Source organism: Chlorocebus sabaeus, chromosome 18 (assembly GCF_047675955.1).
Source record: "Chlorocebus sabaeus isolate Y175 chromosome 18, mChlSab1.0.hap1, whole genome shotgun sequence".
Taxonomy (NCBI): Eukaryota; Metazoa; Chordata; class Mammalia; order Primates; family Cercopithecidae; genus Chlorocebus; species Chlorocebus sabaeus.
The window spans coordinates 73,126,125-73,151,670 of NC_132921.1; the positions used below are offsets into that span (position 1 = coordinate 73,126,125).

Consider the following 25,546-nt stretch of genomic DNA (forward strand, 5'->3'; position numbering starts at 1 on the left):
TTCTTGTTGTGTGTGTGTGTGTGTGTAATGGGAGTGGGGCTAGGAAAATCGGTATCTTCCAGGAAGGAGTGTCTTGTTCTTGTTGTGTGTGTGTGTGTGTAATGGGAGTGGGGCTAGGAAAATCGGTATCTTCCAGGAAGGAGTGTCTTGTTCTTGTTGTGTGTGTGTGTGTGTGTGTGTGTGTGTAATGGGAGTGGGGCTAGCAAAATCGGTATCTTCCAGGAAGGAGTGTCTTGTTCTTGTTGTGTGTGTGTGTGTGTAATGGGAGTGGGGCTAGCAAAATCGGTATCTTCCAGGAAGGAGTGTCTTGTTCTTGTTGTGTGTGTGTGTGTGTGTGTGTGTGTGTAATGGGAGTGGGGCTAGCAAAATCGGTATCTTCCAGGAAGGAGTGTCTTGTTCTTGTTGTGTGTGTGTGTGTGTGTGTGTGTGTGTGTGTGTGTGTGTAATGGGAGTGGGGCTAGGAAAATCGGTATCTTCCAGGAAGGAGTGTCTTGTTCTTGTTGTGTGTGTGTGTGTGTAATGGGAGTGGGGCTAGCAAAATCGGTATCTTCCAGGAAGGAGTGTCTTGTTCTTGTTGTGTGTGTGTGTGTGTGTGTGTGTGTGTGTGTGTGTGTGTGTAATGGGAGTGGGGCTAGGAAAATCGGTATCTTCCAGGAAGGAGTGTCTTGTTCTTGTTGTGTGTGTGTGTGTGTAATGGGAGTGGGGCTAGGAAAATCGGTATCTTCCAGGAAGGAGTGTCTTGTTCTTGTTGTGTGTGTGTGTGTGTAATGGGAGTGGGGCTAGGAAAATCGGTATCTTCCAGGAAGGAGTGTCTTGTTCTTGTTGTGTGTGTGTGTGTGTGTAATGGGAGTGGGGCTAGGAAAATCGGTATCTTCCAGGAAGGAGTGTCTTGTTCTTGTTGTGTGTGTGTGTGTAATGGGAGTGGGGCTAGCAAAATCGGTATCTTCCAGGAAGGAGTGTCTTGTTCTTGTTGTGTGTGTGTGTGTGTGTGTGTGTGTGTGTGTGTGTGTGTAATGGGAGTGGGGCTAGGAAAATCGGTATCTTCCAGGAAGGAGTGTCTTGTTCTTGTTGTGTGTGTGTGTGTGTAATGGGAGTGGGGCTAGGAAAATCGGTATCTTCCAGGAAGGAGTGTCTTGTTCTTGTTGTGTGTGTGTGTGTGTAATGGGAGTGGGGCTAGGAAAATCGGTATCTTCCAGGAAGGAGTGTCTTGTTCTTGTTGTGTGTGTGTGTGTGTGTAATGGGAGTGGGGCTAGGAAAATCGGTATCTTCCAGGAAGGAGTGTCTTGTTCTTGTTGTGTGTGTGTGTGTAATGGGAGTGGGGCTAGGAAAATCGGTATCTTCCAGGAAGGAGTGTCTTGTTCCCCCTAGTGGAAACTTCAGGAGCTGCTGCTCCCAGCCACAGGAAGTAGACCATATAAATATGGAATAAATACATGACCAGTGAGAGAGGCAAAATGTTGGAAAGCACACCCCAGACCAGCTGGGTCTCTGCTACCAAGACCCCAGGCTCAGGCCATCAATCACCCCAGGAGAAGGGATCCCGACCCCCACCAGGACCCAGTGAGAGGTAGACAGCACGAATGCTGAAGGAGCACCAAGGGGCCAGGTGAGGGAAGGGACAGACTGGAGTACCGGGACAACCAAAGCCACCTCATGCAAGAACAAGTTTCTATTCCCAAACCACCCCCATCTCCATCAATACTCAGCTCCCTTCTGCCCCCATGCCTTCCCTCTGCTCAACAGAGAGCTGGAGGCAGGAGGACGACTCAGTTTGCCAGACATGCTGCTGCAGGGAGGCTAGCAAGGGACACAAACCCTTTGATGTTGCCACTCCTTCTCAAGGAATGCTCCTGCCCTCCCAACACATCCAACAAACACCCAGGCCGTGGAAGCACAGAGCAAACAGCTTCATGTTCTGGGGGCCTTATCTGGAGCTTCTGTCCAGGGCCTCTGTCTGCAGCCCTCATCCTCCATCAGTCGGGCAGCAGGCGACCCAGCTCCGCCTCATCCAGCCGGTTGGTGGCCATGATGTGCTCCAGCTGCTGCCGGTAAGGTGCCAAGTTCCGCATGAAGTGGGGCACCCGGGTATTATCCAGCACCCCATGGGGCCGCAGGTGGTCCACATACTCACAGGACCCCTTGCCCAATGAGGTCAGCAGCGGGAAATCGATGGTCTGGCGATGTCGCAGAATGCTCACGATGCCGTCCAGGTACCCCTGGCCCTGCCGGAAACAAGCTGGCAGCGAGGTGTCCGTCTTGCCGCGCTGGGCGCGCACGCAGTCCTCCCGGCGCACGGCGGCGTCCTGCACGTAGCGCGCCGCGTCCTGGCCGAGCTGGCGGAAGGACGCGCGCAGAGCGCGGCGGCGGGTGTAGAAAAACGACGGCGTGGGATAGCGGGGCAGCGCAGCGCAGCGCAGGAAGAGCCGCTGGCGGAACAGGACGCTGTGCAGGCTGGCCAGGTGCCCCTCGTGGGGTTCTGCGGCAGCAGCCCGTACCGCAGCCGGCCCTCCGCGTTGTGCCACGACTGGCGCGCGTCGTTCACGCCCCGCAGGTAGTGAATGTCTGTGGGGAAGGCGAGGGGAGGCAGCGCTGGGCGGGGCGTTCGGGGACCCGCCAGCGAGCCCAGCCTTGGCCCTGCTCCCCTTGGCCTGGGCTCTGGCCTCGACACTTCGATCCTCATGCTCCCGAACTCAGGTTTGCACACAAGCTCTCCCGGCCCCACGCAGCGTGAAGCCCCTCCTCCGGTGGACTTGCACCCGGGGATCCACAGTGGCTCACATACTTGAATCCTCTCCCACCCATCCGCCCCCCACCCTTCACCCACGCACCCACACGCGTGCACGAACTCTCCCGAACTGACATTGCCCCCAGCCCGCCCGGGCACAAGAATACGTGTACCTCCCTACCCAACATCCTGGGTGTCCATATCATTTTGAACACTCACGCTGATGCCCCCGGCAAAAACCACCTCTTGCCCAGAGCAACAGGATTCTCGAGGAAGAGGGACAGACGGATAGAAACAGTGGTTAGTGCCCTGCACGCTCCTGCCCAGCCTGGCCAGTCCCCACCTAAACCAGGCGACGTGTGTCCTCAAGCCAAGTCCATTCCCAGGATCTGGCCTTCCGTCCACCCTGAAGGGTTGGCCTGGTGAGACCCTGAGGGTTCTCCCTCTGGCCTGTCAGGGCCTCACCAGCCTTGCCCCCACTGTCGAGAGAAGTCGGAGAGGAAGTGGAGAGAGAAAAATAGACTCGAAAGGACCAAGAGATGAGGGTGCGCCCAGAGCGCTGGCAGGCATGTTCTGGCCTACCTCTGAGCCAGAGGGTGGAGGTGGCTGCTCAGGAAGGGAAAGCCCCGACCTCAGGAGGGAAGGGGGATAAACAAAAGGGGGAGTTACTCGGGCCCCTCCTTCCTACCCCTCCCAGCTCCCAGGCCCCTTTCATGCCTACGCATCCGCCGGATACCCATACCCTGATCTATTTCATACCACAGCATGCCCTCCAACCAGTACTGGCGGGCTCCGGTCAGGTTGATCGCCAGTGTGGGCCGGCTCCTGTCCACCGTCATCACTGCCTGGGACAGCAGGTCTTCACTCAACTGCGCCACAGTCTCCTCGACGCAGCCCTTCTTCGGCATGTCTTTGCGCACAATGGACCATATTTGGCACTTGTGAGCAGCTGCTTCCCGGGGACAGCCTCAAAGTGTTCATAGGTTCCAGACTTCTCCAGAACAGCTCAGTGATGCCAACTGCCTGATGGATGAACTGTCCAGAGGCCTCGCAGTACTTCTCGAGCACAGGCGTGGGCATGGGCTCCTGGTACTCGAAGGGTGAATTGTAGGTGTAATGGGACTGGAAGAAGTTGTCTCGCTCACGGTCCGTATTGGTTGGTCGCAGGGCCACCAACATGCAGGGGCTCTTGCTGGCACTATGGCCTGCATCCCTTTGAGTCTTAGCAACGTGAGGCAGGGAGGCTGCAGGCCACAGGGTGCGCCCACCTGGGTTCTGTCCCTGTCCAGGTAGAGGCCATCCCAGGGTGCCACGTGCCCTCTGGCAAGTACTATTTACAGAGTAGGTGCTCTCACTGCGACGCATGTGGCCACAGTGGCCCAGGTGCATTTGTGAGAAGGGCTGCTGCTCAGTCTGGGGCTGCAGTGCTGGGGGGACTGCCAGAGCCAGGGGCAAGGCCAGGGGCTGAGACCAGGGGTACAGCGGTGGCCCATCTCGGTCTGAGGGCTTCAGCCTATGGCGCAGGGATGGGAGGCTGGTAAGCAGGCTGGGGGGTGCCTGGTCATACCCCTGAGCCCCCGAGTCCAGCACCATTCTGTCTTGGGGGTCACATCCAGCTGGGTCACTCCAGTCCCCCACACTGTCGACCTCTGGGGATATAAAGAGCATGTGGAGACCAGCATGAGTGGGTGTGACCAGAGGACCAGCAGGCCCTGTACTCCACATTGCCTCTGCTGGGCCGTTGGTGGGCCCAGACTCTGCTACCAGGGGTCTGACTGGCTGCAGCGTCCATTGCCTCCCGAAGACTCACCCAAGTATGCCGGGCTAGGGGAAAGCACTTTGTTTTCGTTTTTGTGTTTTGAGACAGGGGCTTGCTCTGTCGCCCAAGGTGGAGTGCAGTGCAATGATCATAGCTCCTTGCAGCCTCCAACTCCTGGCCTCAAGCCATCCTCCCGCCTTAGCCTCCCAAAGTGCTGGAATTAAACGCATAAACCACCACACCCAGCCGAAAGCAAGAGTTTTAAACACCCGTCTAGATGGTGGTTACTGGAATCCACTCAGCCTGAGCTCCTGAAGGCCAGGACTGAGCCCCTTACTCATGATTCTAATCTCTCCTCAGCACTCAATCTGGGAGGTGGTTCAGTGCAGCCACAGCTGCCTGGGCTGATGAGGTAGGTGAGAAGGCCTCAGGGGCTGGCTTCTGCCTATGGCATCTTCTCATAGCCACCCCTGTCCACCCACCTGACTTTACCCACATCCTCCTGCCCATTTGGCCTCAGTCAGTTTGAATGTCTGAAGGCCCCATGCTTATGCCAGTGCCCCCAGAATGCCCTCTCTCCTCTGAGCCATCTGTTGAAATCCAAATTAGAATCTGCTTTTGGGGGGCAGAGGGAAGTTTCAGCAAATCCAAGCCAATCTCTGGTGTGTTCCCTATCTGAGGGATCTTTCCAGTGGTCGTCCAAGGCCAGTGTCAGGGTGCTCACCTCAACTCAGTTCCAGGACTCAGTCCAATCCCGTCTGCCCCCAGAGACTGCCTGGAGAGGCTCCAGCTGCCGAGCTCCCTTGCCTGCTCAGCAAGTCACTTCCAGCATTTCTCCTCTCTCCTACATCCTCAGTCTCTTCCTCTCTACTGGAGTCTTTCCTTCAGCATAAACACATGCTGTTATTTCTCCATCTTAAAAAACAAAACAAAACCCTCACTAGAACCCACACTCCTCCAGCTACAGCCCTGCTGCACCTCCCTCCATCTGCTCCTATTGCAGCGCATACCTCAAGTCATCTATACCCAGTCTCTAGTTCCTTCTTTCCTGTTCTCTCAAATCCATTCCAATTAGCCTTCTGTTCCTGGCTCTCCATCCAAATTGATCTGATCAAGGTCACCAATGACTAGCAATGACCTTCATATTGATCAGCACCCGATACAGTTAATCACTACATCTTGAAAGCCAGGCGCGGTGGCTCACACCTGTAATCCCAGCACTTTGGGAGGCTGAGGTGGGTGGATCACCTGAGGTCGGGAGTTCGAGACCAGCCTGACAAACATGGAGAAACCCCATCTCTACTGAAAATACAAAATTAACTGGGTGTGGTGGTGCATGCCTGTAATCCCAGCTACTCGGGAGGTAGGAGAATCACTTGAAACCGGGAGGTGGAAGTTGTGGTGAGCCAAGATCGTGCCATTGCACTCCAGCCTGGGCAACAAGAGTGAAACTCCGTCTCAAAAAAAAAAAAAAATCACTGCATCCTGGAAACATGCTGTCCACTTGGTTTTCCAGACACACTCGAGCTTAGTTCTTCTCCTACCTCGCTGGTCATCCGTATCTCCCTGAACTCTTAACGCTGTAATGTCCAGGACTTGTCTATGGAAACTTCTCCATTTATGTTCACTCCCTAGGTGTTCTCATCCACTCTCGTGGTTTTAAATACATTAACTCAGACTTCTTCCATAAACTTTAGACCAGTCTGCCAATTTCAGTGCAATTTGTGATTATACCATTTTTGTATATTTCAGATATTTTTTCCAACCCAAGGCTTGTATTTTGATTTAGTTTATGATATATGCAATCTAAGCAATTATTATTTTTTTTCTTGTGTCAAATTTCCCCTTGCAGTTTCTAGGTTTCCATCTTGCTTTTAAGAAGTCTCTTAGCCAGGCGCGGTGGCTCACACCTGTAATCCCAGCACTTTGGGAGGCTGAGACAGGTGGATCACGTGAGGTCAGGAGTTCAAGACCAGCCTGGCCAATATGGTGAAACCCTGTCTCTACTAAAAATACAAAAAATTTGCTGGGCGTGGTGGCAGACACATGTAATCCCAGCTACTCGGGAGGCTGAGGCAGGAGAATCACTTGAACCCGGGTGGTGGAGGTTGCAGTGAGCTGAGACCATACCACTGTACTCCAGCCTAGTGACAGAGTGAGACTTTGCCTCAGAAAAAAAAAAGAAAAGAAAATAAAGTCTCTCCTCCCAGATATGATGCAGATGTTTCCCAGATTTTCTATCAATTTTACTTAAATCTTAATTTTTTTTTTTTTTTTTTTTTTTTTTTGAGATTGAGTCTTGCTCTGTCGCCAGGCTGGAATGCCATGGCACAAAATCAGCTCACTGCAACCTCCACCTCCCGGGTTCAAGTGATTCTCCTGCCTCTGCCTCCTAAGTAGCTGGGACTACAGGCGCCCGCCATCACTCCTGGCTAATTTTTTGTATTTTAGTAGAGATGGGGTTTCACCATGTTGGCCAGGATGGTCTGGATCTCCTGACCTCGTGATCCACCCACCTCGGCCTCCCACAATGCTGGGATTACAGGCGTGAGCCACCGCACCTGGCTACATCTTAAATTTTTATTCTATGAAGTAGAGATCTAATTTGTTCACTTTTAGATGGATACACAATTATGTTATTCCAATTTATTAAGATGATTGATCCTTTCCCTACTGGATTTAAATGCTTCATTTGTCAGTGTTAGACTCCCATTTCTTCTCGGGTATGTTTTCAGACTCTGTTTTGGTCTTCCCTTGTATTGTCTCGCTCTGGGCCAATGCCACATACTATTAAGTCTAGTAGCTATAGAGTTTGTTTTAATTTTTAGTGAGGCAAACTCCTCTCACTGCCTTTTTTTTTCAAAATTGTGTTTGCTGTTCTCAGACATTTTCCTTCTGGAATGCTTCAATCAGTTATAAAAATTTGTTCTTTGGTCATCTTGAAAGTAGCTCTTTGCTCTGTGTCATGAAGATTATTTATTGTGCACATGCAGCACTCTTAACCTACCAATCAAAGACAGCAATAATTTAAAGATACTCTTTTAATGAATATTTACTCAGCACTTTCTTGGTACGAGGCGTCATGTCTTCCAGATAGATGAAGCACATGGATCCTGTTCTTCTGAAGTACCAGCTGTTGTCATATGTGCCTCATGTATACTGTAGTAACTAATTCAATCCTTGCAACAGCACAGGGTCATTTTATTATCCCTGCTCTACAGAGGAGCAAATAAGGTCCCAGAGAATGAAGCAACTTGCCTGAGGTCACAGAGCCATTCAGTGAGTAGTGGGTCTGGAATTCCTACTAGACTAATTTGTTCTAAAGCCTTTCATTGTAACTGGTAGGCAAGATAAGTATAGGGAAAAAATTCCTAATGATATCAAAACTGCAAAGTTCCATTTTGAAAAGTAGAGATAAAATAGTGTGGGCCCTGAGGGAGAAGGGATTTCTTATAGGCAAGCATGGCTTCAGAGAATGCTCCCTGAAGAAGGGAGTGTTTACATACAGCCTGACATCCTAGCAGAAGAAAGCAAGCGCATGCATAAAAAATAAAGAGCAGGTCAGCTTAGCTGGTCAAGGCCAGATGTGGAGCAACAGTAGTAAAGAGGATAGCAGAAAATAAGTTTGAGAAGATTCCTGGAGTCAGATCATGAATGACCTTAGATAGGGTTACCAGATAAAATGCAGGAAACAGCCAGGAGCTGTGGCTCACGCCTGTAATTTCAGCAACTTGGGACTCTGCAGTAGAAGGATCACTTGAGGCCAGCAGTTTGAGATCAGCCTGGAAAACATCTCTAAAAAGATTTTTTCTCTCAAGCCTGTAATCCCAGCACTTTGGGAGGCCGAGACGGGCGGATCACGAGGTCAGGAGATCAAGACCATCCTGGCTAACCCGGTGAAACCCCGTCTCTACTAAAAAATACAAAAAAAAATCTAGCCGGGCGAGGTGGCGGGCGCCTGTAGTCCCAGCTACTCGGGAGGCTGAGGCAGGAGAATGGCGTGAACCCGGGAGGTGGAGCTTGCAGTGAGCTGAGATCCAGCCACTGCACTCCAGCCTGGGCGACAGAGTGAAACTCCGCCTCAAAAAAAAAAAAAAAAAAAAAAAAAAAAAAAAAAAAAAAAGATTTTTTCTTAATATAGTCAGGTGTGGTGTTGTACACTTGTAGTCCTAGCTACTTAGGAGGCTGAGGAGGGAGGATCACTTGGGCCCGGGAGGTCAAGGCTGCAGTGAGCTATGATCACACCATTGCAGTCCAACCTGGGCAACAGAGCAAGACCTGACTCTAATATATATATATACACACACACACACACACACAAAGACAGAATATATATAGGACATATATATATTAGAGATATATATACACACACAGAGAGAGAATATATAGAGGACACATATATTTCCTGGGCTTCATATATATATATATATATGTATATTCATATATACATATATATCCTCTATATATGAAGCCCCATTTGAGTTTTTAACATAATAAACAATGTTTAGCTTAAGTATAATCTGGACATATTTCATGGAACATACTTATACTTTAAAAATACAAAGATTTAAAATACGTACCTCAAACTTCACATCATTATTTGAAAATTCTCAAGATGCACTCCCTCAGAGCAACAGTATGAGCAACATGCCCTATCAGATGACAACATCAACACCAAATTATAAATGTTCTAGCCTCATCCCTGGGTCTATTTTGTGTCTCCTAACCTGATTTTTTCATTTTACTTTCTCATCTACCTGTTATCCTGTTATATTTTATATGTAACCATAAACCACCTTACATCCTTTTTGTAAAAAGGTTTATTTGGAATCAATCACTGGTACCGAAATAAATAAAATTAAAACCTCAAAAAAAATGAAGATTTCTTAAAGAACTATACATAGAACTACCCTTCAATCCAGCAGTCCCACTACTACATATATATTCAAAGGGAAGAAAATTATTGTATCCAAAAGGTACCTGCACTCACATGTTTATTACAGCACTATTCACAATAGCATAAATATGTAATCAATCTAATTGTCCATCAACGGAGGATTGGAAAAAGAAAATGTGATATATGTGTATGTCATGGAATACTACTTAGCCATAAAAATGAATGAAGTCATATCTTCTGCAGCAACATGGATAGAGCTGGAGGCCATTATCCTAACAAAATAATGCAGAAACAGAAAGTCAAATACCTCATGTTCTCACTTATCAGTGGGAGCTAAACAGTGGGTACACATGGGCATCCGGAGGGAGGGCAGTCATAGACACTGGAGATAATCAAATGCGGGAGAGCTGGGGAGGAGGGAGTTGAGGGTTCAAAAAGTACCTGTTGGTACAGTGTTTGCTGTTTGGTGATGGGCACACCAGAATCCCAGACTTTACCATGACACAATTTGTGCTTGTAAGGAATCTCCTAAATATATGTTTACATTTTGTGAAATTTAAAATGTCTTGTTTATCTTACATTCAAATTTAACTGGCTATCCTGCACTTTTACTTGCTAGATCATTTTAGCCTTAAATAAGAGGATATGAAATGAAATGAAATCCTATAATGTCATTTTAAGATATGACAAATATTTTCTATAAAGAACCTCATAGCAAATATATTTATTTATTTAAGACAAGGTCTCACTCTTTTGCCCCGATTGGAGTGCAGTGGCACAATCATGGCTCCCAGGTTCAAGCAATCCTCCCACCCTCAGCCTCTCAAATAGCTGGGACTACAGGTGCGTGCCACCACACCCAGCTAATATTTTGATTTTCTGTAGAGATGAGGTCTCACTATGTTGCCCAGGCTGGTCTCAAACTCCTGGGCTCAGGCTATCCTCTCTCCTCAGCCTCCCAAAGTGCTGGGGCTACAGGCATGAGCCTCTGCACCTGGCATTGATAGTAAATATTTTAAGGTTTACTATTCGTGAAGTCTCTGTGCAACTCCAATCTATCATTATAGGGAAAAAGCAGCTATAGACAATATGCAGACAAATGGGCATGACTGTTAAATTCGAATTTCACATAATTTTCACATGCACCAAATATTATTCTCCTTTAGATTTTTCAACTATTAAAAATATAAAAGCCATTCTGAACTCACAGGCCATTTGACAATAGTCAACCCGCCAGTACTGGCCAGTAGCCACCAGCAAATGTAGTTTACACATCCTTAGTTTACATAATTTTTATGCTGTCATGGAGTAAAATAATCTAAGAGCTATGAATTCAAGCAAATTTTCCCGAGGAACTCTTAAAATAGACAGAATGTCCTGGAGTTAATTATATAAAATGCCTTTTAATCTAGAAGAGTAACATTGGCATTTAACTCACCCTAAATGGAATTTAACTCATCTTTATCGAACACACTTGGCAGGTCCCGTGGAATGGGAAGATCGGGAGGATGAACCAATCAAAAAGAAATCTGACGGACCAGGTAACAAAATAAAGATAAATATGAGCGGTGGGAACTTTGAAAATGATACCTGCCCAGATGGTATATAAGGGAACGCTGCCTGAAAAACTGTGAATCGAACACTGTTTTCTGTACTATGAGTAAATAATCAGTATCCCTTGGAATCTCATCTCCACTGAAATTGCAAAATGACCCTTTTTTTTTTTGAGACGGAGTCTTGCTCTGTCTCCCAGGCTGGAGTGCAGTGGTATGATCTCGGCTCACTGCAAGCTCCGTCTCCCGAGTTCATGCCATTCTCCTGCCTCAGCCTCCCGAGTGGCGCCCACCACTGCGCCCGGCTCATTTTTTGAAGTTTTTAGTAGAGACGGGGTTTCATCGTGTTAGCCAGGATGGTCTCGATCTCCTGACCTCGTGATCCACCTGCCTCGGCCTCCCACAGTGCTGGGATTACAGGCGTGAGCCACCGTACCCGGCCGCAAAATGACTCTTAAAAGTAGGTCTGGACTTTAAGCAGTTGGATAAAATGTTGAATTAGTTTCAGTTTATAAATTCCTTTATGCAAGCATCTATGAAAGAGGCTTTTAGGGAGCAAATTCTTAATGTCCCGGGGAAGCCGTCAGAATGGAGGCACACACAAAAAGTGCTGGCAATTATTTTTTAAAAACACAGAAAGGAGGAGGTAAATGAGAGGTAAGTAGGACTGGGGAAATTAGAGATACACTAGAAGGTTAGGGCCAAACTCTTCATTTTAGGAGAGGAAAACCAGGCTCAGTGAGTTGGTGACTTGTTCTGGATTCCACAGGTAAGAGTCAGGGAGAGAACCCTTGTCTTCTAACTCCCGGTCCAGCCACAGTGCCATCTGGGCTCCTCATAGTATGTGATTTGGAGGAAGGTATCTTTATGCAGGAAGAAAAAATGGCAAAAGCCTCCCAATGAAATGAACTCGATGCTCTCTGGCCCTCTCTAGTCATGCCATTTCTTCGTCTGCTTTGGAGCGCCTGTGCAGTTATCTATCAGCAGACCAGGCATCAGGCTCTTTGTGTCCCCACACAGATGCTTCCAAGCCTGCCCTCTGCTGGCACGAAAGGAGACTTACTGAAGGCCACCTAATGCCCTCCGCTGTGCCAGTCCTCAAACCCAGACTTCCAGTTCTAGGTAATTGGAGACACATACATGTGGACCTGGACACTCTTATCGCTGCAAAGCCTCACACCGTAACAGCAGCCAACACTTCAGATCGCGTGTCTTGTTTCTCAGGCACTTTTTCGAGAGTTTGGAGTATATTTACTAGTTTAACCCTCTCAAAACAGGGAACTGAGGCAGAGAGAGATTAACCAACTTAATCTCTTAGTTGTATTAACCAAGCCTATGTCACTACTAAAGAGTGGAGTTGGTATTTGAACCCAAGAAGTCTGAATCCAGAGTGTGTGCTCTTAACCACTGTGTCCTACTGCCCCTGTGGTTAAACTCGAGTCCTCACTTTCCCTGTTGGTGAGTCGTCACCCAGGTTCACAAAGCACATGTGACTCATGTCCCCAGTGCAGCAGCTGCAGCCTTACCATCAGGCCTACCATAGCAAAACCATGCGGTAATAACGTTCATCTTCATCCTTTCTAACAAAACCATTGTGAAAATGAGAAAAATACGTGTTGAAAATGTAAGGAGCTGCTAAAGTTCATTGATGGGTGTAACTCCCAGCCTTTCATCCTCCAGAGCCAAGCTTCCCCTTTATGTCTACACAGAGCAGCTAGAGGCTCGATCTGAACGAGTGTGAGAAATACATACCTTTGTGTCTACACAGAGCAGCTAGAGGCTCCATCTGAACGAGTGTGAGAAATACATACCTTTATGTCTACACAGAGCAGCTAGAGGCTCCATCTGAACGCGTGTGAGAAATACATACCTTTGTGTCTACACAGAGCAGCTAGAGGCTCCATCTGAACGAGTGTGAGAAATACATACCTTTACGTCTACACAGAGCAGCTAGAGGCTCGATCTGAACGAGTGTGAGAAATACATACCTTTGTGTCTACACAGAGCAGCTAGAGGCTCGATCTGAACGCGTGTGAGAAATACATACCTTTATGTCTACACAGAGCAGCTAGAGGCTCCATCTGAACGAGTGTGAGAAATACATACCTTTACGTCTACACAGAGCAGCTAGAGGCTCCATCTGAACGAGTGTGAGAAATACATACCTTTATGTCTACACAGAGCAGCTAGAGGCTCCATCTGAACGAGTGTGAGAAATACATACCTTGCTTGAGATTTTGTAGAGGATGTAAGGAGGGGTGGAGCGGGAAACGTCGGTGCTCGTGGCATCTCCTCTTCAGTGGCCACAGCGACTCGCTTCATTCAGCTTCGAGCAGCGGCCGTTCTCTTCCTGTGCCTCCTTGTCAGCAAAAGATACCGTCTCTTTTCCTTGCTTCCTAAACATACCTCAGGGAAGACTGTTAGGTGTGACACAGTTCCAAGGAGGTTTGGGCATTGCCAAGGTAGACAGCACAGGCGGGAGACATTCTCACACAGAACATCAGATGTCATTATATACAGATATTGTGTAAGGAAGCTAGAGAAAATGTCATGAAGAAAATCAGAAAGAAGAGAAAATATAGTTGCTATTCAGTAACTGGAAATGGACCATCATAAAGCCCTTCATCCTCGTCGTCTTGCCCTCGAGTGGGCTGAGGAGGAGGAGGAAGAAGAGGGGTTGGTTTTGCTGTCTCGGGTGGCAGACGCAGAAAAGGTGGAGGAGAGAAGGTGGAAGGGGAAGCAGGAGAGGCAGGCACGTTTGGTGTAATTTTACTGAAGACAATCCACGCAGTTCAAACCCATGTCGTTCAGGGTCAGCTCATAGGGAGCTGCTCTGCTTGCTATTTCCACAAAAGATTACAAATTCTATCCTGATTTGGTCTGCCACTGCATGTGTGCAAAGCCCCACGAGAGCTTCCTGCAAGGCAGCTCTCCTCTGTGTGTGATGAGTGTCTGAGTCACATGCCTTTTAGATGCACAGGGCAAGAGCCAGTTCCAATTTTTGGTAAAACATCGCTGTTCTACACAAAAGCAAAATCAATGGTATTTTGTTCCTTTAACATCTTGTTGCTTTTCTTTCTCCTAGACAATATCATCAAGAGGATATTTAATATTTTGAAATTTACCTGGGTCCTATTTCTGGCAACAGTGGACAGTTTCACTACTTGGCTTAACTCCATTTCAAGGGAGCATATTGATATATCTACAGTTCTGAGAATTGAGCGATGCATGCTGACCAGAGAAATTAAGAAGGTAATACTGCTGGTGTAATTCTTTTTGCTCTTTCCCGCATTAAAAAGACATTAAAAGTCAATGTCCAAAACTCCAGGTAGGATAAGACAAAACCCTTTCTTTCCAGGGAATTGTTGCATAACCCCTTTGCTTTTCTGTATATTTAAATCTATTCCACACTAAGAATTAAAATAATTAAGTGTGCATGCACATGCACCTACACACACACACACACACACACACACACCACAGAAGGGCAACTTTATTCATCCTATCCCTCCCCTCACCACAGTTTGCAGGTGTATGGACATTGCCTTGTTCTATATCCCTATAGTTAATAGAAAATTATAGTTTTCGTCTAGAAAGTGTAGAAAGTGGTAGGTTTTTTGTCTCCCTCCTGAACACTGAAGTCTGGAGAGTTTGAACTGAAACTTTTTTATAAGAAAACATAGGACATATGCAGAACAACAAAATATATGGTTTAAAGATTGTTTTTTAAAATAATAGTTCATTTCTTGAAAAGTTACTATGATTTAGCAAAATTATCTACCTATAAGAAGACACTTACTTAGATCTACCTAGTAATGTTGGAAACCACTTATGAAATGAGTCGACGTCAATCCCCACTTGCCTAGCGTGGTCCTAATCCTTATCCAGGCTTGCATGGGTATGAAAAGCTGTCTGCGCTGAGAAATGCCAGGTGGCCGTACAGGCAGGCGCCTCCATAGGAACGGTGACAATGTCTCGTTCTCCCCAGGGCAACGTTCCGACTCGGGAGAGCATCCACATGTACTATCAGAACCACATCATGAACCTTTCCAGAGAGTCGGGACTGGACACCATTGACGAGCGACCCGGAGCTGCTTCAGGTGCACAGACAGCCCACAGGATGGATAGTTTAGATTCACATGACAGTATCTCCAGGTATTTCACTTTCTAACAATGGGTTTACTTTTGACAAAGGTAAATGAGGTGAATGTCATCAAATATAAGAAATGAATGTGTGAGGTGAAAGTTAATCAAAACCATGCATGGACCCCCACCCTCTTCCAGCTGTCACCATCTGTACAACAACTATAAGGAACATTGTCCTTGCCTAGAAGGAACCAGATAAAAGCTGATATCAATAAGACACTATTAGCTATATCTGTATGACCCAAAGGCACAGTATAGAGATTTCCAAGCTGGAGGCAAGGAAGAATGATCCCTCCCAACCCCAAAGTTACTATTTGTGTCAAGGGTTACATCTTTATTGCCTTTCAAGATAGCTGATCCACAAAGTGTCTTCTACATTAGGGTCTTCTACTTCTGTTGCTATCTTTGATCTTTCCCTTCAGAATTGTTACCTTAAGGTTTGTAATAAAAATTCCCAAAAAGTATTCTGTTAGCTTCTATCTTCTCTGAGTTTACTATCGTATGCATTGTTTCACAACAGGATTATCAAATGACACAGTACTAATGGATTCGCCAGGGGCCAGCACTATTATTATCCCTGTTTTGCAAAGACAGAATTCAGTTACAGAGAGAGTAAGAAACATACCCAAAGTCACACAGCTAGGATGTATATGAAAGCGGACCCATAATCCAAAATCATGTGGTTTAGCTCAGAACCCAAGCTCTCAACCACCCTAGTGTGCTGTCTCTCGTTGTCTCTTCCTGCACCGCAGGCCAGCTTACTGCCTGTCCCAGAAGAGCCTCAGAATTCTTTGCATCACAGTGTTCTAGATAGCTGGTGACAATTGTACAGAGCTAGATTCTAAGTTAAAGCAGAAGTCCCTGTCTTAGGAGGTAAAATTGCCTTGTTTAGGGTGAAGAACTAGAACAAATAAATTACACCTTATAGCCACCTTCACAGGTAAAGAATTGTATCACTGAGAACATTCATGTTTTACTTTTTTCATGAAACATGTTGAGTATCAGCTATTCTGTGCCAAGCCCTGGGCGATTCTGGGAGAGGCATATAAAGATAAGAGTAGTCCCCTAAATGGTTTAGCCTAGGAAGAGCTGAGATAAGGCCATTACCTCCTTAAATGCTTGCCCTGGGGAGGACAGTAGAGATTGGTGTCTCTGACTGCTGGTCAGAAACTCCTGGATGGCTTTAGAGTCACACTTTATAGCAAGGCACTAATGACCTGGAAAAGTATTTGTCCTTCACGATTGCTGGATGTATTTCCAGATGAAATAGGAGAGGAAGCTGAGACCATTTTATTGATACCAAACCCAAAATAGACAACTGGACATTGGACTGAGTGAGGAGATACGGGTAAAGGAAAAAAAAAAAGTTTTACTCTAAAGTGCTATTTAACTGTTGCTGCATTCCTGTATTTGAGCCTCTCTAATTATGCCTATTATTTTGCTACCCAATAATTATTATTGATGCAGATCCATATTTATTGGTATGAAAAGATCTTTGTGAGATATATATACAATAAAATATATACATATATTTTGTAAAAATCCAAGTTTTAAAATAAGATGTATGCTAAGCCTAATTTAAAATATATGCGTTCATGCCTAGATTGATTTAGAAGTAATATTTGTGCAAATAACACTGTGCATGGATATATCCCTGCCTGCCCCCCTAAAATAGGTATTGATTCTTTTAAAATCTTTTGAGGGATAATAAAAGAGACTATATTTTTCTTTTAATTTGTTAATAATCTTTGCTTATTTATGAGTTTCAAAGACACAGATATTTCATCTATTATTGTATATTTTTGTGGAAAGAAGAAACGTTTAGGACAGAAACTCTTTATGATTTCAAGGTCAAACATTTATTTCCTAATTGAGATTCAGTTTAAAGCTTTAATTCATAGAATAAAATAATTGATTATTAGAAAACTATGTCATCATAAAACTTTATTTTTCAGTTTCTTTCTACCCAAGAATATGCATATTTCTCAATTATTAATTTCTGAAACCATTAGTAATATCAAAAGTTACAAGGAGAACTTTGAATATCATGTCCTTCCACTGGTGAGTGTTACCAGAGTCTCATTGTGTCTTCCTGGAAACCTCCCACAATCAACATTTTGAAAGGGGAGCTTCTGTCATCTTCTTTGACAGATTCCATTCAGATAAAAGTCATTCTTTAGTTTGAATTTTATTTTTATTTTTTGAAAACTATTAGAACTGTTCTACTTAGAAGCTTCCAGAAGTATTAAATTCATTCTTATTGCAACAATCAATTGATCGTTGTATTTAAACTGAATCATTCTCTCTTTAATTCAATGCACTTAATTCATTTTAATGCTAAAACTTAAAATCCATGTCTAGCCCCAGGTTACCTAGGTTCTTAAGTAGTCCAGCTAGGTCCTCCCTTAATCCTACAGGGACCCTGCATGGGCAGGTCTGTGACAGCCTACAGGTTTGTGCAGCAGGGTGGGTGGGGAGCCAAGATTTGTCCAAATGTAGTGAGCACTCGAGATGCTGACTGGTGCTGCTTCCTAGTTACAGGGTGAACAAAGGGATATCGGGTATCTAAACATTTCTAAATCTACCCACTGTAGGAACTATTCATGATCAAACAACCGTTTTTCGAAAAACAAGAGCATGATAGGGTGAAAGAAATGCTGAGATTCTCTACACGTACATGTCCCAAATGATGTTTCTTTGATTTGTTCATTTATTTTCGTGTAACATTCACACGCATCCCACTGCTCTCAGCTTTGGACTGTACTGCTCTGTATATATCCAATATTGACTGGGTCTGATCCAAACTATGTCTTTATTACTTTTAAATTCTAAAATAAAAGGTTCACACAGCTCTAGGGAACTTAACCGAAAGTCATGATCATATTCAACTGGAATCGTTCCCTCCCGCGCAGTGAAGAATACGATCATATACATGCGTAGCATTGACTTTGAATACTGCACCTTTGCATCTTTCTTCAAGAAAATATGCTGCCCCATCATGTGATTTGTAAAATTTTTCAAATGCCTTATTTTAACCTCCCTTCTAGGTTCATTTTGTAATACACAGAGATTTTTTTGTTACCTGAATCTCCAAATGTGGCAAGTGAAATGGGTAACGAATAGAATAGCCTTTCTTCATTAATTTGTGATGACTCTAACAGTAATTGGTGACATTTTTAATGAAACTCTTTTGAAATTTCATGAAGTAGTCTCCCACAGGGAAAAATCATACAAAGATAAAATTTTTTTTCACACCATCTCAAGGATTTTATAGACCTCCTGAGTATCACACGTGAGCCTGGTTTGAAAACAGATGCTCTAGAACCAAACTCTGAATCAGTGGCCTCAGAGAATATTCGGAGGTGAATTGAAAATAAATTTTTCATAAAGTAAACATAGGTGAATCCCATCTTTATGACATTTAACTGTGTAACAATGGACAATATGTTCCATTAAGAAATTAAATATTATAAATCACAATTAAGCAGGAAAAACAACTGGTTAAAATAAAATCAAGTAACTGCCTTTAAATCTGACCTAAGGTTGCAAATAGGAAACCACACTGTTGATAAAAAAATTGTGAGTTAGGAGATATTTAAATCCATCGATTGCTTTTTGACAAAGACTGTCAAAATATCCCCCCCCAATTTTAAAATGGTCAGTCAGTAAATACAGTAACTAGTAGGAAACCAGCACCTTTAGAATTAGGTTTTAATGTATTTTTATTTTGTTTCTCAGCCTAAAGAAAGGGGAGACAGAATAGGGCCGATCTTGTTGCCAGTAAAGGAGTTACCACAGTTGCCCTTTTTTGCAGTGAGCCTTATTTCTAGGCTTTAGAAATTTTCAAATTTCCAAATAATCATTTGTCTACACTGTAGTCTCCAGGAAGCCACGCTGATTGCTGGAAAGCTAGTAACCCTCCCTAGAAGAGGTTCTGCGGGGGAAGTCACTGGGAAGGGTCTGGTGGCCAGGAGGCTGCCACTCCCCAGTGAGGTTACGCTCACCCAGTGTGGCCAGCGCCCTTCATGGCCCCTGCTCTGAGGCCAGTGGCATGAATTTTACCTTTAAGCAGACTGTAGATGGAGTCTGGGTGGGATCCTAACAGGTGGATTTGTAGTCCCTTTGACTTAGAGAAGAGTCACGGTTTCTTTCAAATCCAGATGTAAAATGGCAAACATTTTTTAATGGTTGCTTTATATAATCAGATAACATCTACCTTCCTAGAAAATATATTAGCTTAAATTGCTACAGAAAACATTAGTTAACATTCTGAGGGGCATTCCCAGGTAGGAGGTGGTTAATATTTTAAATATGTCCTCTGAGGGGTGATGTTCCTGGGGTGCTCGCAGCGAGAAGCCCATCAGGCAGGGGATGGCAGCCATCCCCTTGGGCCTGCTGTCTGGGCCTATTTTTATACATTTCCTCCCCTTCCTATTCACTCTTAAACTGTCCTGGATTGGGTGACGTATTAGTTGTCCTACAGGGAACCCAACTGTGTGGGATCTTGTAGGTTCTGAGAACTCCATCCAAGAGTTAACAAGATAAACAGGGCTTTTGAATTAGAACCATCAGTTCCCATGAAGAAAACCTGAGCAAAGCTGCAGGAGACTGCACAGGCTATGGGGTTGCATCTCTGTAAATATTAAATGAAATACAGAAGTGCAAAGTCCCCTCATCCAGAAACATAAAATTGGGGCCCCAGAAAGGGGCACTGATTCGTCTAAAACCCAACAGCCAGTTAATGTCAGCATCCTAGTCCTCACTGTGTTCATCCAATGCTGTTCTATTTATCTTGTCATTGTCTCCTCATTTTATCCAGGACATGGTGACATCTAAAGGAGTTGGGGCAAAACAAAACAAAACAAAGCAAAACCAGCCTCCATGTCCTTATTAGAGAGTATTTTTGTTGCTCACAGGCTTATCGCCCTCACTGCGTGCCCCTGTCTTGGCCACGTAGCTGGGACATGCACAGCAGCATGGCCAGCCCCACTGAAGCAGTTATGGCTTGTGCTCCAGCACATGGGACCTGAAAAACTCTTTTAACAGGTTCCATGAGTGAGTAACTCAAATTCACTCCTCCCAGGCCTGCAGTGGTCACTGCATCCTGAACATCTTCCATCCTGCCTCAGGATCCTTGACTGACAGCATATTGCTGTGCAGACCAGGCACCTAGTACTCTCCTAGTGAGTTCACTTGATGACAGTATTCAGCCCACCACGTTCAGCCTGGAAATCAGGCATCCTGTAGCTCTAAGGGTCTGTTTCTGTTCCCTGGGTCAGCCAGCCCATGAGCACTCAAGTTGGAAGATAAGTATTCCGGTTGCTTTCTCTAGAGGATCTTTGGGCTATCTGTCCCTCTTTGGGGTTGAACCATGTGTGGGAACTGAAATGATGCCTGTGTCACACCTCTGTGTGCTTCCTCTCATGAGCATCCTCACCCAGCAGCATCCTAGGCCTGGATCTGCCATCCTCCCTCGCCAGTCATTGCTCCATTGGGTACCAGGAGATGAGGATTTTAGGCAGTGGGTTCTCTCCATCATGGCATCCACCAAGCCCTAAAACATGATCCAGAAGAAAAATTAGGCAAAATGAAAAGTTAACAGACAAAATGACCCTGCCATTGCTCAAGTTCCTTTGTTCTTTCCTTTACAGCCTTTTATTTTATTTCTGATGTTGGTTTATATCCACTGCATATTAAACCAGCATCCCAACTACATGCAGAGCATCTCATTTGGCTTAACTGAATATCACTCCAAAAATGGGGTGCAAAATTCAGTTTGTTGTCATTCCTGAGTTTCCCCTCTCTAATTCTGAAGACTGTGTTTTAGAAAGAAAAAAAAAGATTGAAATATTTTATGTAAATTCTACATGAGCAGTTATTTCTTTTTAAGCAAATTGGTTAATAAATGCTCTTAACTCAGGACTGCAAGCTCCAAATAAAGCATATTTTCTTTCATTTAAAAAACCCCTCTGTTATGAAGTTATAATTACATGTATTATATTTTGTGAGAAAAATATTGGGACTCGTCATTTCTTAGTCCCACCCAGAGAGTGCCGTTTTGTAACGTGTCACTAGCCAATATGTTTTTTAAAATCCAGTACTCGTGTGTTTCAAGGTTGTGCACACAGGTCCTTCCCCGTGCCCGAGCCCCGCTGCGGTGGCCTTCCTTGTCGGTGGTGTTGGTGTCATGTGTGGTTTGCTGCATGGCAGTGTGTTGGTCAGTCGATCCGTGTATAACCTGATGTGTACAACTTGGTGTTTTAACACTGTGTTTCTGTAACTGTTTGCGCTGCTAGCTGCTACACTGAAGCAACCATGCTGTTCTCAAGGCAGTCCACCCTTGATGATTTAGATGGACAAGAAATTCCTAAAACAAGTGAGCGTGCTCGGCCTAGGCTCCGTAAAATGCTCAGCATGGATATGTCCTCCTCATCAGCTGACAGTGGCAGTTTAGCATCAAGGTGCTTAACTTGTGCATGCTTTGTTCTGTCATTTTAATCACCTCTTCCCCCCTTTATGTCATTGCAAATACAAGTTCTTGTGACGTATGTTTTTGTTTCATTTTTATTTTAAGAATCTGCATGACTGACAGAAGCATAACCACTGCCCTCTCTGAGATGTAACTGTTCTCAGGACAGCATTATATTAAACTAACCGCTCTTTAGTTTTTGTCTGTTAGGAGTTTCTTTAAAAATCCTTGTCACAAACATTCTCCTCCATGTTTTCAGTATTTCACACTTTCCATTTTCAGAGACATACGCATGTTTCCTCCATAATTTAGAGCTTCTGTGGGCACTGCTCAAAGGGGGAACTCGTTTGCGAAGATAGAAAACTTCTTCTCATCATTTAATCAAAAGATGCATGCAGTAGGAAAAAAACTAAAAATCTGTCATAGGTAGTCATTTTCAGTGAATATTGAATAAATCTGCATGTTATTTTCCTAATTGACATAAAAGTCAGAATATAGTTTACCGTTGGTTTTTAAAAAGAATATTATGCAGCAGAGTGCATCACCTTTGTAGCCTATAACTTTTATTTTGGGGAAAAAAATTACTGTGGCTTAAGTTCTCTGAAATCCTACCCTAAAACAGTATTCGTTTAGAAATAAAATTATTTGCATACAACCCGAAAACTCTTTTTGAATTGCCTTAAGATGGTCCGGGGAGACACTGAACTCAGCAGCTACACTGTGCTGCTCCTAACATGAAAACAGCCCAATCCAAAACAAGTTACATTTTGACTGTTCACGGTGGCAAGTCAGAGGGCATCTTCTTTTCTCTGGCAGCTGTATATCTCCGTGCAGCCCTGCAGTACGCTGGCACTGGCATTGATGGGAATGCCTTGGCCGTTTGACAAAGTCCTCTGGCGGGCATGTGCCTGCCATGCCAGTCCATTTTCTTGACCTCTGAGGGTACTCTCCGCCCCTTGGTGCCACAGGAGATCCAAACCAAAGCGAGCATGATTAGGATTGATGACAGTCTTAATAGCCGTGAGACCTGGTGTGGGGTTGGCTCCAGTAGTCTGGAAGTTGCCTGGGCAATGGGTCAATGGCATGGCCTTCCTAGGAGGTATATCTGATTGAGGTAAGTCTTAGCAAAAATCGGGTTTGGCCTGGCATTTCAGCAGCCCCTCCATGATGTGCGCACTCAAGGACACAGCCCTGGGGATTCTGAACACCTGAGTGGGCATGGAAAGCTCAGGCCCATCCGGTTCTTCAGTCACAGGATGCCGTGAACGGCTGTGCCAAGGCTCATCCATTCGTTCCCTCATCCATATGTCCACACTGGTGTCTGTGACAAGAGACATGGGGTCAGTCTATGCATTGGAGAATCTCGGTGTTTATGGAACCCAGGTGGCCACACATGCCGTTCAGATAAGAGTACATATTTCAGAGTCTAACACATCCTCCCACATCCAAGACAGATTCCCAGTCTCCAGGTGGATTTTGCCCCTCTCCCCTCCATGGCTGGATGTGTCTGAGGCAGAGCAAGCCATGAATGTCACTGGTTGCCCTCTTGTCATTGGCCAACCTTGTCTGCATGATCTGACAGGGAAAGTTAAAAGAATATGGGAACAAAAGAAGGAGACAAAGGATACAAGAAAAAAGAACAGAACGCCAAAGGCAGGAAGTGAGGATGAGAGTAGAGAAGCTTCTAGAAAAGGAGGGCTCGAAGAGGAACTGGTAGAAGAAGATAAGTAAAGTCGTCGGGAGGAAAGAACAGAAGTGCACCCTGGGGTGGAGTGGGCAGCTGGAACGGAGAAGGGCCAAGGAGAGCTCGTGTGGGGAGAGAGTGGCTGGAGTCCCGTGTGGGAGGGGAAGCCCTGGGCACAGTGCAGGGAGCTGGGACGAGGGTGGCGATTCCACAGACGGGATGCACAGAAATGCAAAAAAGGCAAAGGATGGAAAAGCAGGAAGAATAAATATGAAAGAAGTCTGGCATGTTTTATCCAGCACACAGCTGTCCAGTGTAGCCAATATTTAATCATTCCCATTCCCCCCTCATGGTCTGGGTGGGTCTGTTGTGCAGGATGCAGGGTAGAATAGCTATTTGCTAAGACTTAGCTCTTGGTCAAAACCTTCAGAGCTTCTCCCCTGCAGGGATGCCCCCCCCTTGAAGCAGACAGAGCAGTGGGTAAACTGTACTTTGTTGATATGGAAACAGACTCTGGAACCCGAGGCTGTGAATCTGGATACTCCACACTTGTTACGGGGGCGGGTTCTGCTCTTTGAGAGCCATGTGACTGGCTCTGGTTCTAAACTGTGTGTGTGCACTGTCAACATTTGCATTGGAGAGGCTGCTGTTTGCAGTGTCTGCAGAACAGGGGTGATTATACCAGAAGAACAAAGCAGATGGAATGCAGGGGGGAAAAGTGGGGCATTTCCTTCGGAGTTCTGATGAGGTCTCTCAGGAATGGGAAAGAGCCCCAGGAGTGTGGATGCTAAGACAGGGGCTCTGTGCCCACCCTTTCTCCCAACAGCGAGCCCACGCAGTGCACCATGCTGTACTCACGCCAGGGGACCACTGAGACCATTGAGGAGGTGGAGGCTGAGCAGGAGGAGGAGGCAGGGAGCACGGTGCCTGAGCCCAGGGAGGCCAAGGAGTACGAGGCCCCCGGGTACGATGTGGGAGCCATGGGTGCTGAGGAGGCCAGCCTCACCCCAGAGGAAGAGCTGACACAGTTCTCCACCTTGGACGGGGACGTGGAGGCCCCACCCTCCTACAGCAAGGCTGTGAGCTTCGAGCATCTGTCCTTCGGCTCGCAGGACGACTCTGCAGGCAAGAACCACATGGCCATCAGCCCGGACGACAGCCGCACCGACAAGCTGGGGTCCAGCATCTTACCTCCCCTGACGCATGAGCTGACGGCCAGCGAGCTGCTGCTGAACAAGTAAGGGTCCAGCGAGCAGGTCAGACACGTATCCCGAATCGCTACTTAAATATACACCCTCATTCTATATACAGGAAAATTCATATACAGAAAAAAAGTTCACCTAGACACTGAGAGGAGACAGACAATTCCAAGACTCCTTGCATTGCAAGTACAAAGCAAACTCCATGACTGGTTCTAGAACCAGCAAAACCCAGAGCCTTGTGTTGACATTTCTTTCTATCATAAAGTCTGATATTAGGTTGTCTCTGAAGGAAAAACGGTGACATAGGAAGTGGGGGACACAGCAGGGAGGATGGTGCTAAATGAAAATCAGTAATTTGGAGAAATTAAAGACAGGCATGGCCAGGCATGGTGGCTCACGCCTGTAATCCCAGCACTTTGGGAGGCTGAGGCGGGTGGATCACCTGAGGTTAGCAGTTCAAGGCCAGCCTGGCCAACATGGTGAAACCCCCTCCCTACTAAAAATACAAAAAAAAAAAAATTAGCTGTGCGTGGTGGTGGGCACCTGTAATCCCAGGTACTCAGGAGGCTGAAGCAGGAGAATTGCTTGAGCCTGGGAGGCGGAGGTTGCGGTGAGTCAAGATCGTGCCATTGCACTCCAGCCTGGGCAGCAAGAGCAAAACTCTGTCTCAAAAAAAAAAAGATAGACATATTTTCATGTGGTTTACTTTAACAGGATGTTTCACGATGATGAGCTTGAAGAGTCCGAAAAATTCTACGTGGGGCAGCCCCGATTTCTGCTGCTCTTCTATGCCATGTACAATACCCTGGTGGCCCGTTCGGAGATGGTGTGCTACTTCGTGATCATCCTCAACCACATGGTCTCTGCCTCCATGATCACGCTCCTGCTTCCCATCCTCATCTTCCTCTGGGCCATGCTGTCCGTCCCCAGGCCCAGCCGCCGGTTCTGGATGATGGCCATTGTCTATACCGAGGTAGGCCTGGACGCAGACCCCTGTGGATGGCTTCAGGCGGCTATGCAAGGTCAAGCGTACCTTGTGTCCCTGTGCCCTCTCTCGAGGTGGGCCTACCGTGATCCCAGTTTCACATGGAACGTGCAGTTCCATAGACAT

The 25,546-nt window shown here is 45.9% G+C and overlaps 2 protein-coding genes across 6 annotated transcripts in view; one reads left to right on the forward strand and one right to left on the reverse strand.

Annotated features, from left to right (window-relative positions):
- Positions 1-25,546, forward strand: part of PIEZO2 (piezo type mechanosensitive ion channel component 2) — a 468,788-nt gene that overhangs the window by 414,318 nt on the left and 28,924 nt on the right. For 4 of the 5 annotated variants that reach the window (XM_007974699.3, XM_073006482.1, XM_073006481.1 and 1 more), the window contains 5 exons: positions 10,863-10,922; positions 14,020-14,186; positions 14,923-15,089; positions 24,060-24,470; positions 25,150-25,408. In XM_007974699.3, the coding sequence (XP_007972890.3) occupies positions 10,863-10,922; positions 14,020-14,186; positions 14,923-15,089; positions 24,060-24,470; positions 25,150-25,408 (1,064 nt within the window). Of the gene's footprint in view, positions 1-10,862; positions 10,923-14,019; positions 14,187-14,922; positions 15,090-21,376; positions 21,542-24,059; positions 24,471-25,149; positions 25,409-25,546 lie in introns of all 5 variants that reach the window. The other variant, XM_007974697.3, reaches the window with a different exon arrangement.
- On the reverse strand, positions 1,974-4,777 carry LOC103222793 (microtubule-associated tyrosine carboxypeptidase 1-like). Its single transcript, XM_037982514.2, is given in 5 exon segments — positions 1,974-2,464; positions 2,467-2,562; positions 3,468-3,668; positions 3,671-3,730; positions 3,733-4,777. Coding segments are annotated over 5 exon segments (1,566 nt in total). The 5' UTR covers positions 4,451-4,777.